Source organism: Agelaius phoeniceus, chromosome 2 (assembly GCF_051311805.1).
Source record: "Agelaius phoeniceus isolate bAgePho1 chromosome 2, bAgePho1.hap1, whole genome shotgun sequence".
Lineage (NCBI taxonomy): Eukaryota > Metazoa > Chordata > Aves > Passeriformes > Icteridae > Agelaius > Agelaius phoeniceus.
The window spans coordinates 41,745,886-41,760,382 of record NC_135266.1 but is presented as its reverse complement, the minus strand read 5'-3'; the positions used below and the strand labels follow the sequence as shown (position 1 = coordinate 41,760,382).

Here is a 14,497-nt window from a genome sequence, read left to right as displayed (position 1 = left end):
GTAATTCCCCTCAAAATGAATAAATACTAAAGACTTCTGTTTTGTGGGCAAATGATTAATTTTACAGCCCTATGGCTAAAGGACAGGCACTACCACCAGCCTCTCTCAGAGGTAATTAGTAATATAGGTGTTAGGATTATAGGTAAAATACCTGCCAAGGAGATGGCTGTACTTAAACATTTCTCTTAGAGGGAAAGAAATCCTCTTGGAAGGAATTAATTTCAGTGTAAATGTCTATCACTGAATTAGTGAACCATGTTTTTACACACAGATAAAAGAAACTTCAATTTAGAGTAGATACATTGAGGATATCATGTTCTCAATGAAATATAACATCATCTCAATATAACAAATGCAGACTGTATATTTATTCAGATGAATTTAATTCCTAGGAGTATGGAATCTGTACAATCCATTACACAAACAGTGGGCTGTAAAGAAGGGAACAGCTTAGACAGATAATCCCCCTCTGCAAGTTTTCACAGCCATAAAAGACTCTATTGATTTATTTAAAGCCTGTTAATGAGAGATGTATTTGATGGACTAGATCACTTCCCTGTGATACTATGCTTGACATATTAGAACAAAAACTTTTATCTAAACAAGTGCCAACTGCTTAGGTAACATTCAGTGAAAAATGAGCCAACAAAAAGAATTCAGAAACACAAAGCAATGTTTACTTTTTAAGAAAAATACATCATTAAGACTGTTTTTCCAAAATGAGCATGACAAGCTATGAACTACTAACCTCTTCAGTGGCACTTCAGACAGCTTAGATCTGCAGTTCAAAAATAACCTGAGTTTCATATTGATAACGTCTTTGAGTACCTACAGAAAAAAAAATCTCTGTAAAAAATGGTTCTTGGTAATCACCAAACTTTGAAAATAAGCCAAAGTTACCCTTGTGACATCCTGCCATTTCTCAAGTTTCAGCAGGAATCTAAAACTTTTTCAAGATGTAAATATATCTGTATATTAAAGGTTATTGTCAGATACTATAAATGAATATGTGACCTTTCCTAAAACTGCATGATTTATTTTAGCACATGATATTCTTGACAGTCAACATTTTAATGTCTTCATGCAATTTTTTCAAGAGCATTTTCCAACGCTTGAGTAAATGATATTATCACCCTTGTTACATTGTGATTTTAAAACACTTGAAGGTCTCTAAGTACAACACCTGCCTTTAATCCAACAACCAATCTTAAAACAATTGCTTTCACTCTTATTAAAATAGCTGTATATAGAAAATTGTTAAATATAGTGAAGTTCAGAGAACCATTTTAATACTCAATTAATTAATAACTTTAAATGTCAACAATAGACTAATGATGTACTAAACCATTCAATTAACTTCAAAACATTTTGGTAAGTTAACATATTTCTATTTTTTTTCTCTCAGTTTCTTCATCTGTTAATTTCTAAAATAGTAATGTTTTGGATGCTGTTATATAGGAACCATAATATTAGGACAGTATTTTTTTCTAATTTTTGTGAGCAATCTGTTTTGTTTTGCTTAAAGCTAACCAAGTCATTAATTTCTTTAAAGCACTCAAAAAAACCTTTATCAAATTACCTTCAGTTCTGTGGTTTCTGACACAAAGTGCTTACCTGAAAGCATAAAGCAGCTGTGCCTACACTTATGGATATTAGAAAGGCCAGTAAGACATAAAAGCTAAGTTATAACACCAATACTAGTAAGGTTAATATCTAAAATTACTACAATAGCAAATAAATTGGGAACAAAGCAAGACAATATTCATCATTAAATCTCTTTTTTATTATGACTATAATTTTTCTTTCCTCAGTTCAGCCCATGGCTTACACACATTCTTTACTACAATGCCGTAACTTTACTTAGCCCTAGGGAACTGTTCTATTCCTGCTTTCTTATTCTTATCTTTTGTGCCACCTGAATACCATCACTGAAAAACTACTGAATAAAAACAAAGAGTAGAGAATAGCATATTGGTGTGAACAAGTGAAGAAGCAGGAAATGAGAACCTAAGAGCACTGGAAGGATAAAAAGGGAAAGCATCACATGACATAAGGTTAAGACCACCAAAATCAAAACAGAGGTCAAAGTGACTCAAATATCTAACTACCATTCAGAATAAAAAGAATGATAAAATCCTGTAAGGACTTTACCTTCAAACTAAACAAAACCCTCAACCCAACAGCAAGAATGATTCTTCAGCAATCTGCATTGCTAGGCTTTTTTGTATAGAATGAAATTATCTTGCAGAAGGCTGATGCATCATCCCAATTCATCAGCTGACCATGAAATTTAGTACAGTAGCAAAAAAAAAACCCTAAAAGCCTTTCTTAATTAACATTTCAAAGGACTTTAAATACGAAATGACAAATAAGACAATAATTCATTATCTCTGTGTTTTTCAACAATACAACTTCTGAAAATACTGAACTTGGTTCTATTATGTAGGGCTTCTGAGGACACCAGAAACCAGGCCATTTGAGTTAACACATGAAAATGGTGACAAAATTAAGAAGACTCTTTTACAGGATACTTGAAGAGTTCAGTCTGTTTACTTTAAGTAAGAAAATTCAAAGAGCATGGAAATTTAGTTCAGGGAGCACTGTAAAACATGGTTGAAATATTTCAGGAGGCCTGAAAATTATTCAAGAGCTAGTTTTATTGTGCATGTGCACAACAAAAAGTCAGTTGCAAGACACTTACTTGAGTTACTACAACTCATCTGAAGAACATTAACTCAGTAAACCATGATTATCTAACCAGTCACTTGGAATTGTTTGAGAACTTCAGGATAATACAAACTATCTGCACTGAAAACAAACTTTTAATAGAATCTTCAACAGAACTGGCAAAATGATGAGAAGCATGGATCTAAACAAAAACCTGTAATTCCAAGTCTGAGTTTAACAGAAAGGTTAATTAGCCACGGAAAAATCTCAGTAGGAGCTCTAATCTGTACTCAGCTGCTTGGTAATATTTAAATTAGGAATTGATTAAAAATTATTTCTACTTCAAATAATAATTGTGAAAAAGGAGTCCTGACACATGCATTATATAGGCAATCAGACTAGATCACCAAAAGGGGCTCCCTCAGGGATTCTTTTACTTTAGGCATGGAATAGTAAGTCCTCACGGAAGACAGAATGAACAAAGGAAAAAAGGCAAAAGATAACTGACAAGAAAAAAATAAAAGGTTTGATTTTTTTCTCCACGTTTTCGAATTGCTGGATACTTACTGGAACAAGAAAAGAAAAGGTGGATAATCCTAAGACTATACAGAATAATCTTTGCTCCTGTTTTTGGTGAACCATGAGGAAAAAAAATCCACAACTCTTCACTTTTGTCCTTCATTTTAGCAGAAGGAATTTCTACTTTTCTCACATCACCTTAGAGATCACCTTCATAACTTCGGGACCAGTTAGTTCTTCCATATATTCTGCTGAGAACTTATGTGGCCCAACCATGGTAAAGTTATGGCTGGCATTTAAATATTTACAGTGGACAGTGACTCTGCCTTGTCTGGAAATACTTGATGCTAAAGTCTGTAACAAAATGTTTTGAAAAAAGGGAAAAAACAAAGACTATATGGAAGGTGCTACCTGCCTCAGTCTGGAAAGGATTAGAGCAGTTCTTATGATACAATCCAGTACATATTTTAAAAACAAGCAGCAGCTTTGACTGAGGTCTCATTTGTGCTCTGACTCATACCTTCCTCCATCCTTACACTGCCAGTCTCTCAGACTAAGCAGTAAAGTTTAGATTACAGCCCACCTCCAGCTATTTACACCTATCTCAATTTCAATCCCACTTAATATGAATAACATTTTGTTTGTATTTTTAATAAAAAAGACCAAAAGATTTATTTGAAGTAGCTATTAAGTGACAGAAAGTAATACAATAGTTTCACCAGGGTGAAAAAACCCAGTCATTATATGGACATATTCAATGCAGAATGGGGCAAGAATCACGTGTTCTGCCATGGTAGATACTCAACCAATTTTGCACCATGAATGGTTACCAATCCAATATACTCAGCTCTAATCCAATAATATAAATGAAAAATCAGAGCCTTTAAATATAAATTTATTCCAGTGATTAAAGTTTATAGTATTTAAATCACCTATCTGTAGTAAGCTAATCAGAAAGGCATTCATTTAAGAACTTGGAGTTTGGGGCTTGCTGTATTTGCATGTCTGTTTTGTTTCTACAGCAGGAGATGGTGGCTTTCCAGGTAATTATATATATATATATATATGTGTGTGTGTGTGTGTGTGTGCATATGTGTGCATATAAATTGCTATTTTTCATTTTTAAAAAGATATTATTGAAAAGTCTAATCTACATGAAAATATTTCTGGTTTGTTTACTTTCAACAGCATTTCATTACTCTCTCCTAAGGGTTGGCTTCTTGACTAAAACTAGAGCTCCTATGACTCAAGCAGGATCTGCCACAGCTGAACAGCTGGGGACACCATGGGAGTCATTTGCCTGGGCATGCATGAGAGAGTCTGTTGAGCTCAGAGGAATGGAGGTTTCTGCTCTGAGCTGCAAGATCCTTGATGTGATTTATACTCATAATATGAACTTCTGGATAAATGGAGAGTTTCCAGCCCATTTCAACCTGAAAATATTTTCATTTGGTAATATCAAACTTTCATTTTCACTGAGAAGGGTGAAATGAGAGATCTAGTTCTAGAGGTAAGCTAGTATTCCAGAATCTTGAAATAGCAAATTTTTTCATGAATTTTAAAAAATGTTTTACTTCGCTCCACTATATGAAGAGTGAGTGGATGCTTCAACATTTGATATAAAAGGATATGAAAATGGGAGGGGGAAAAGCACTTGAAGAATTTATGAAACTTGCATAATTACTGCAGGAAAAAAAAAGATAAAATAAGATGCAGCAAAAATCAAGTTGGAGGTTTCAGAATTATAACAGACCATAAAGTGAAGACAAAATTTACATTTTTATGGGAAACTATAAAGGATCCTGAGACACAGTGATATTCTGCAGTAGGTGAAAGAAGAAAATAATTTTAGCAGCTGTGTTTTTAAGACAGTTTCTCTTTAGAAGATCAATAGCTACACACAATGGAAGCCTAACTAGATATACTTGATAGCATTAATCAACTGAGAAATACCCCACCAAGAGCTGAAAGCTTTATAGTCCAATCTTCTTATGATGATATTACAAGTCAGATTTAGACCACCTCATTTAGGTGCCTTGGAAAACTAAGGTGATCTGGTTTAATGGAAAGAAGCACATACCCCCTGAGATTTTGAGATGCAAAAAATTATGTACACAATCTCCTCCTTTCTTTCTACTGACTGTAGAGAGCACTTACAGGCTCACTTTAAGAGGATTGGGCCATGGGGCATCTGAATTTTACTTTCAAATGAGATATTCATAATGATGAACTAGATAGTTGAACTTCTTCTATGCATTAAAATAACTAAACACATATTTTAAAGGGAAAGAAAAAACAATCACATTTAGTTTACTCTTTACTATACTGATGTGGAAATTAGAAGAACTTTAGTAACAACTGAGGTACAAATAAGCAAATTACAAGAAATGACCACCATCTTACAATCAATAAATGGGTCATCTTCTGTGCTTCTCTTGTCAATGGATCCACAATAGCAACAACATCATAGAATGGGTCGTTCTCCTGGGGCTCGACTTTTATTACACTGTTAAAAAAGTATTCAAAACAAGTGACATGAAAACTCAAATCTGAATTTCTTGAAAGGACTAACATTTTTAGAGATGGATTTGTAACATCAGAGGTGTTTAAGATTTTACTTCTCAAGAAAATATTTCCCTCATTTCAAGTAATAATCATGATTGCTCCCTGTGATACAATTAGAAAAGCTAAATGTGAACAGGAGTAAAAAATACAGCATTAATCTACATACTTCTGTACTGGTTAGTGATTAGATACATTCTCTAAAACAAAATCAATAAAATAAAACACAGTAAGAAAAAGGGTCTTTTTGTCATTTGCTTACAATTCCCTTCGTGGAGATCAGGAATCATTGGATCAGGCAAGCGGTGGTGGTGACATAATTTAAAAAGAGGGGGAAAAATGGCATTTGAGAAGTGTGGAACTTGATAGGCTGGAATAGCTTTATGCATTCCAGAAAATAATTCAGTTTGATAGACTTGATTAGGCTAAGTCAAGCAGAACCTGGTTAAAGTACTCTGTATTTACAGGAAGGAAATGTCAGTAAACTTAATTTAAAAAAATGGAAAAAAAAAAAAAAAGTCATATGCTGTAAATACAGAAAAGGGACAATTGGAATTTGTTTTCCACAAAATATATGGTAGCAGCACAGTACTGACTGCTACTAGTGTAACTTTGAAAAAGGTGTCAGCCTCTTAGAAAAGGCTACCACTGATTTCACTCCTGCTTTCACCAACAGGGACAGTCCAACAGTACACACAACTACTACTGGAGCACCTTTACCAATAAAAACAAGTAGAGATTTGGAAACAACAAAAATTTTTATAAAAATTTGTAATTTGATTACAGTTTCTGTATTATCATATGTCCTTTTTAAAAATGTACCCCTCTCCTCTCTTTTCAGCAAAGGGTAAGGCTGGGAAATCAATAGGCATTACCAATGAATTTATTAGGAGAAAGGTAAAGATGCATTATGCTATGGCAGATGAGCAGGCTGTTCATAAAACAGTTTCAAAATTAGAATGCTTACTCAACTTTCCAAAGACTATGCAATCATCAGGACATTCAAATGTTAAAAAATTACTCTTAAGTGCATTATCATGACAAAACTGACCTGTGCTGGTCCTTGAGTAATTCAACATCTTGTCTCATCTCTGTTTTAGGCAAAGATGACAGCAGGGCATCTATTTTCATAATCAAGTCACTGCCACTGTATTAAATAAGGCACATATAGTTTGGTTGTCATTAGAAAAGGAGCAAAACATTAACATTTTAATGTCAGTCTCTTTGCATAAAGCCTATTTAGGAAGCCCACATCCCAGACCTGGACTCTAAGGTGATTAACACCTCAGGACTTGTAGCTTGGAGTTAAACCTTCAGCATGACAATGCCCAAGAACCACTACAGCCTTAGAGAAGCCTTGTGCAATGGACAGTTCTTAATTTTAAGAGATGCAGAATTCACAGAGTTATCATTCAGCCTCACAGCAATTATTTTTCTCAATTGTTGGGTATTCAAATCTGTGTAATATGATGAAAATGTGGAGCTTGGTCCACAAGACAAATTAAACCTGAAATAATGACAAGTTTTTATTATTCACAAATTTGTAAAAAAGACATGATTCAGAATCAAGAGAAGTGAGTATATGATGTTAAGATCTGCTGACATTTCTAGCTTTTTTTTTTTTTTTAATTTTTTCCCATTTATGAAAACATTAAGGAACAGACATAAATGACCTGGTTTCAAGTCTGGCCACATCCTTCAATTTTTTCTATTGGCATTTCCTACTGAAGTTTCCTTAGAAATCATAGCTCCATTTCAGTGTTGTTAAGTCAGAACATTTGTCTAAATATATTTTGTCTCTCACTACTTATCTCCTTATCTCTTATCTCACTATTTATCTCTTGTTGAGTTTGTTTTTCTGGTAATGATTCTTTCAGTTATGCCAGTCCTTCTAGATAACAGAAATGATACTCGAAGTTGAGAGGTACTGTAAGAAGAGTGTAATTTTGCTTTCTTCTTTGTACACAAGCTGTATCCTTAGGACCAGAAGATGGCCTGAACTCATCTCATCTTCACACTTCAGTGAACAGATGTGTGAATGCTGTCTATTATGGTGTCAGGGCACAACATCAGCCCATGCCTCTACCAGCTCCCTAACTAACAATTCCCCAAGACAATGACCTCAAATATTAATACTCAGATTTGGCCTAAGATGCACTGTATTTTATCAAGCTTATTATTATTCTTTACAATTCCTCTTATGTAAACAAAACCTAGTAGGAATCCTTTACTGTTAGCTATACTCTTGGTTGTAAGGACAGTGAAAGCAGGGAAAGTATTTGGAGTAATTCAGCAGAGCTGCACACATGTTATGAGGCAAGAGAATTTTACCTTTTACTACTGTTTCCCATCTCCTTGACAATGGCTTTAATCTTCTCTGCTGAGGTACTGTATGTTATCTTTTCCAACAAATTAAAGTCTTCTGCACAGAACTCATTTTCATCTAAAGGACCCAGTACCTTAGACAGAGAAAAAAAAACATTAAGTGAAGAATGTCCCAATAATGCTCTGTTTGTAAGTAAAAATAAACTAATACTTTAAATGAATGCACAATACGGAAGATGAAACCCCAATCTCCATATACATCAATACTATTGATTATAAAGCTAATTAAATTTTATAGTAACTATGCAGGATTAGGCTTTTATAGTTATATGATTACAGTAATTATCAATCACAAAGAATAACTGCAATGGAAATATCCATGCTACTTTTCATTATACATCCATCTGTTAAGGAATACACTATTTAGAAATAACTCTAAGAAAAAGCTCTCTTATGTGAAATATTTTAAACTCAAATTACTATTTGTCTACCACACTCTTTAGGTTTCTAATTCTATGAACACAGTCTCCTTCTACCACTTGTCAAATGAAGCAGAACAGATAGAAAGAATGGGAAAGGACACAAAATGCATCATATGAGAGGATACAGGATTACTACATTTTTTGGTGTCTGAAAGAAAAGAAAGTGCCTTGGAGTCCCAGAAAACAGCTTTGAGGATGTTGTTTGGATTTCCTACTCAGTCTATCAGGCCAAATTGAGCCAAGACAACTTCAATAGTCTACAGGGCTGCCAGACTCTCATTATATATGCTGGGTGCTGAATGCCTCTTCATCAAAATTCAACTGTGTCCTACAAATGAGAGTTGATATAACAAATTCCACTTTTGATTTTTTTTATTAATGATGCATGATATAGATGAAACCACAGTGTAATTAAGAAATGCTATGGTAATTTGGAGAAGTCAATTTGAAAAAAATTAATTTGCTCATAAAAAGCAAAATGTCTGTGATGAAATAGCAAGGACAGAAATGAAGGATATCCCACGTCTTTTGAAAAGTGATAGTTTAAAGTGAAAACACAGATATGAATATACATTACTAAATTTATCCAAATATTTCAATCAAACTTATTTCCCCAAAACTTAAAATATGACATTATTTTAGCTTTTTTAGGCATGGAGAACAGTAAGAATAATTTATAAAATAAATTCACTAATTTAGTTATGAGGGAGCTGACACAAAAAAACCCAACAATTCTTTAAGGCTTCATCAACAAAAATGCTTTCTGTGTGTTTCTTAGCTGTATTTCAGTTGCATCTCAGAAGCATTTAGGATGCACAAGAGTAACTAAACTCACTGAATTTAAAGAGTTTCCAGTTATGAGATGCCAACATAGTTTTCTTTCTATTTCTTTCAAATGGTGGAGAAAATCAAAAATAGAAGAATTAAAATGTAGTTTGTAAATTGTATTTGCAATGTAAGGCATTGACTGTCATTTAAGAAGCACTAAATATTGAATGCAACATTTTATCTTTTGATCACAGATCATCTATTGACATATTGTAATTAAGGCTACTATTTTCAGCATATACATACAAGACACTGAAACAAGAAAATTACTACACTTTTATCTGTAAATTAAGAATTAAGACTATAAAACAACTAAATATTTATTAAAATGTGATGCTTTAGAGCTTGAAATACTAACCTACTCAATGTAATTTATATACATTCATCTACATAGTAAAATAAAAGTAACTTCAGGATCAAAACTTATTCTTAAACATCACCATAAATCAGATACTAACCTATTTTGAGAATTTTGTCAGATTAACTCTATACTAGCTGTGGGAATGACATACACACATAGTAGCTTCAATGGAATGGAGCTAATGAACAAATTAGCAGTAAAACAAAATAAAAAGGCAAACGTTCATACCATTCTCTAACAATTGTCTGAATAAATGGGAAATCAAGAGAACGCATTTTCTTTAGTTTGAAACTGAAGTTTCAGAAGTAAAAACATCCTAAAAAAGATGGAGAGTCTTAATTTCCTTCTTACCCTGCCATTGCTAATAACAGCCATTTGCCCAGGAAGCAGCTTCAGAACCTCCTGGCAGAACATCTGTTGAGTTTTAATTAAATCCAGTCCTAAAGTGTTGTACTTCTTCTCAAAAGTATCACCATCCATTCCCTAAAGCAAAGGTAAAGCATGAGATGCTGGAATGATTCAGCAAAAATAAATTTTGTATCATGTGAGGAAATCAAAGATTTTCTTCAAGTTATGTGGTAACCAGAAATCAAAGTAACACAGCCAGCTCAGGTTCAGTGTAAGCACACAACTGCTGGTGGGGAGCCCAAGAGTGCAGTTTGTACCCTGGGGCAACTGTGAATAACCATGAGAGCAAAGCTGAGCCTGAGGTGAAGCAATTTTTCCATCATCCAGCACAACAGCTGCATGAAAAGTAACACTCTGTTAACAACTCAACTGTATTACCACTTTTAGAAAAAAGATATAAAAAAATTTGTAATACTCCAAAAACCTAATGGTCATTCTAATATGGACATTGGATACAATTTGAACATATTCTGGGGAAGCCAACATCATCCAGAAAGACACATGAATTCATTTTCAAAGAGGAGAGAAACATGACAAAATTGGAATTGTGTCTCACCTGTCAGAATTATTCTGATATGTATTCATTAGTAATAAAGAGACCAAGCAAACGGATTCATTCAGATACAATTAATAAAATGACATTAATTAGTAACATAATTAGCATACAGAGCTTCATTAGAGACCTTTATGTCTTTCAAAATTTATTAAACAATGAAACAAGAAATATGACTCAAAAATATTCACTTTCTAATATGGAGAGTTTTCTTAGTCTTCCAACACTTCCTATTTAAAAAGGCTAAAATTTGCAACTCCTTCTGAGACAAAAACCAGTAGTTAGCAGCTGTTATGAAATAACTCAGCTCCATTCTCTCCCATAGTCTTAAGTTTCTCTGAAGTCTAAATTCTTGAAAAACATTAATACTGCAATTTTAACTAAATGAGAGAGCTATTAAGAAAATAAAAAAATTAAAAATTAAACTATTTTGGTCTCAATTATCTGGTACCCCTATTGTGAATTTTTCAGTACTGTCATATTTTCTCCCTTTAAAGAAATTCTCTATTCTTCAATCACATGAAAGCCATCAAAAATCCAAGTCTGCTTGAGAAGAAACTGTATATGGGTTATAAACTTCATGGCATCTGGCCAAACACTGTTATTCTCACCACCTCCTTCCAATAAGATATATGGAAAATAAAAAAAGGAAATAATCTAATTTAGCTTGTACTCACTGGGATGAGGAATTTAACAATTTTAGTTCCAGCAGCAAGGGATTTTGCTGTCTCCTCCTTACTGAGTTTACTTAGGAAACTTTTTAAGTTCCTGTTGTTTTGGGTTAAAAAAGCTGCCAAAATTCCTCTTGCAATGGCTGTGTTATCTTCCTTTATTTTTGATGAAGGATTGTTCAAAATCCCAATTCGTGCATGACTGCTTGTTTTCTGCAAAGAAAAACAGAACAATGAGTAATTTTACAGTTCCATCTGCTGTTACCTAATGTATTCATATCATTTATAACTATGTGAAATGCCCTTGAGTATTTAATTTTTTGCAGCTATTTGTCTTTAGAAAAGATACATCAATGACTAATTCAGTATTCCAACTGTAAGTAAAAAAGTGATTAGTAAGGATTTACCTATTCTGTGATAAATATTTTAAATAGAAGTGTTAAGTTTCTTTAATAGAACAATTGCCTTTGAGCATTTTGCAGAAGCATGTTTTTAACAAAGGACATAAACAAGTGCTCATTTACAGACTTCAGAACTAGTTTGATAGATGTCTGTCTGTTTTTCAAAAATTATCGAACTAGGCATAAAATAAATGCAAGAGAATGTATCCACTTACCACTTTTAAAGTTCAGCAGGAGCAAAATCCTTCACTTGCTAAAATCAGTAATGCCACTCAAATTTTACCAGAGAGTGTGATGATGATTCTAAGGTAGGATCAAATAACACCACTAACTGAAGAAAAGGTAAATGGACTCCAATGCAGGAAAAACAAAAAATAAGCCATGCAGTCACTGGTATTCTGCACTGGAAAGGCTTCCACTAAGTACTTCCAAGATGGTCAAAAAACTATGAGGAAGTACTGAGGAATCTGGGCTTGCTCCACCTGGCAAAGAGGAGACTACAGAGAACTCGAATAGCAACCAAGAGTTACTGAAGGGGAGTGAAAAACATGAGAGGGCTAAACCCTTCCTGGTACCAGCAGAGAGTAACAAGGGGTAATGCTCACAAAGTTTGGCCTGGCAGAAAAGAACTACAATAGGAAGGCAGTGCAACACCAGAGTAATTTGAAAAGGGAAGGGACAGAGTCATCTCCTTGGAGATTTTCAGAAATCCTTCAAACACACCTACAGATGACCTGATGTAATGAAGTCAATAATTCCACTTTGAGTGGGAGGCCCAACTGGATGACTTCAAGAGGTCTCTTCCAGCTAAGACAGCTCAAGGTTTTTACCAAGGAAGTAAAAATTATTCAGAGTTTTCAAAATAGCATGTATTAGCTGGAATAGCTAGAAGTGAATTTCCTTCAGCCATTTTCACCACCAGATTTTTGCATGCTTTACTTCAAATGCTGATGGCAAGTCATGAGCAAGTGGTGACTGTGCCAATTCTGCTACTATCAGGAATTATACTAGACCCTGACTTGAGAGATAGAAGGAACTAGAAAGGAGTAAATATCCTCAATAAAAATCGGTGGACTTAAAAAAAATACTCGTTTTATTTCTCATGAAATCTGAAAATCACTAGACCAAGCAACACATGAAATTCATCTAATGTTTTGGGTTTTTTTCCCTAGATTCTTCTCACCAACACAAGGGGACTTGCCCAGGTGGTTCTCACCTCTTAGATGGTGGCTGTGGCAAATTTCCCCTGCTGAAGAGGGTTAACAAATTAAGCTACAGAGGGAGTACATCTGTCAAGCCTGAGACATAAATCAAGCAGTTCAAGAAATTAAATGCTTTTCTGTAACAAGGACTTGTACTGAATATTCTTCTTTATCTTTTTTAGAGCCTTTTTCTAAGACATAGTTGTTATCACATTCTCTTGACAACATCCCAATTTTCTAGTTCCCTTAGGATAGTTCCTATTTCATTCCTGATTAGAAAGTCCAGATAACTGCCTGATTTCAGTTTAAGTACTCTTTTAACCTGCCCCAAATACAGGGTCTTTCTGTCATTTATATTGCTTGACATTTATACTTTCTGAAGTATATTTATATTTCAGACATTCCTACCTAAATCCTATTATTAACAGAGAAGAACTTAAAAATAAGCAAACTCATAAATGTGGATGATTCTCCTAGGACATTAAAATACACAGGAAAATTGATCTTAGAAGCACACAAACAGTGTAGAGGAAAATGGATGCTTCATGGCCACAGCTGTGCCACATAATACAGGAGAACACTGCTTAATGGTTCACATCAACAGGCAGTATCCCAAAGTCCTTCCAGGTAACATTCTGGGCTACCTGATGGGAGCAAGTCTAAGTGGGAAGGAATTTTAACACACAGTGTCACAGTTTGTCTTCTGCCTCACAAGTCCATGAACAAAATGATCATTACCCTTCAGGAACTGAGTAAAACAAAAGCACAATCTCTTAAGTCTGCACCTGACCAACAACAAAGTTGCTACACTTTGATTTAAGAGTATGATTTTTGAATGTGCAGAGAGAGTTGTTAAGAACATATTCATAACAACTATTTTAATAAAACTGGCTAGAAACTCACCAGGCTTTTCAAGGCATCAGAAAGCAGTCGTCTGCCAGCTGGCTTATCAAAATCAGCAACAATCCAGAGAGTAACAGCATACAATGCATCTTCATCTGAGAATTAAAGATAATCCTGTTTTACATTCTGGAGAATCTTCTCATGACTAATGAAAAACAAATTAATTCTGTTTGTCATTTCTAAATTCATGTCTACATTTAACTGCTGACTTCAACTGTAAGAATAATCTTTGCCACATCAGAATCTTTTGCCTTCTGAATTGAAGTAAGATTCTTAGAAGACAATTTATCATGTTAATAGGAGAGAGAGACTACAAGAGCTGATCCATTGTTACAGCATTGAGACAAGAGGGCCCTAAATAATTAGTTCCAATTCACAAAACCTGCTTTACCAGAGGTTACTTGTGAACATTTGATAAAGGTTGATCATATATAGCCAGGAATGAAAAGAATTAAGTAGTTACAGGGCCACATAAACTAGGCCAGTCACTTTCCCTGGCAGCAAAAGGAAAGTCCTTCAAGTAAAGGCAGGAAAAAACTTATCATTTCAGGATACAAATGGGAATATACTGAAGTCAGTTCAAGGAAAGTAAATTACTCTGTAAGTGAACACAGA

At 34.2% G+C, this 14,497-nt stretch overlaps 1 protein-coding gene across 2 annotated transcripts in view; it reads right to left on the bottom strand.

Annotated features, from left to right (window-relative positions):
* UGGT2 (UDP-glucose glycoprotein glucosyltransferase 2) overlaps positions 1–14,497 on the bottom strand; it is a 75,220-nt gene that overhangs the window by 20,773 nt on the left and 39,950 nt on the right. For both annotated transcript variants that reach the window (XM_054652360.2, XM_077173553.1), the window contains exons 20-26: positions 13,883–13,977; positions 11,383–11,589; positions 10,096–10,227; positions 8,080–8,207; positions 6,800–6,895; positions 5,590–5,692; positions 749–828 (exon numbers count right to left, since the gene is read on the bottom strand). In XM_054652360.2, the coding sequence (XP_054508335.2) occupies positions 749–828; positions 5,590–5,692; positions 6,800–6,895; positions 8,080–8,207; positions 10,096–10,227; positions 11,383–11,589; positions 13,883–13,977 (841 nt within the window). The remainder of the gene's footprint in view (positions 1–748; positions 829–5,589; positions 5,693–6,799; positions 6,896–8,079; positions 8,208–10,095; positions 10,228–11,382; positions 11,590–13,882; positions 13,978–14,497) is intronic.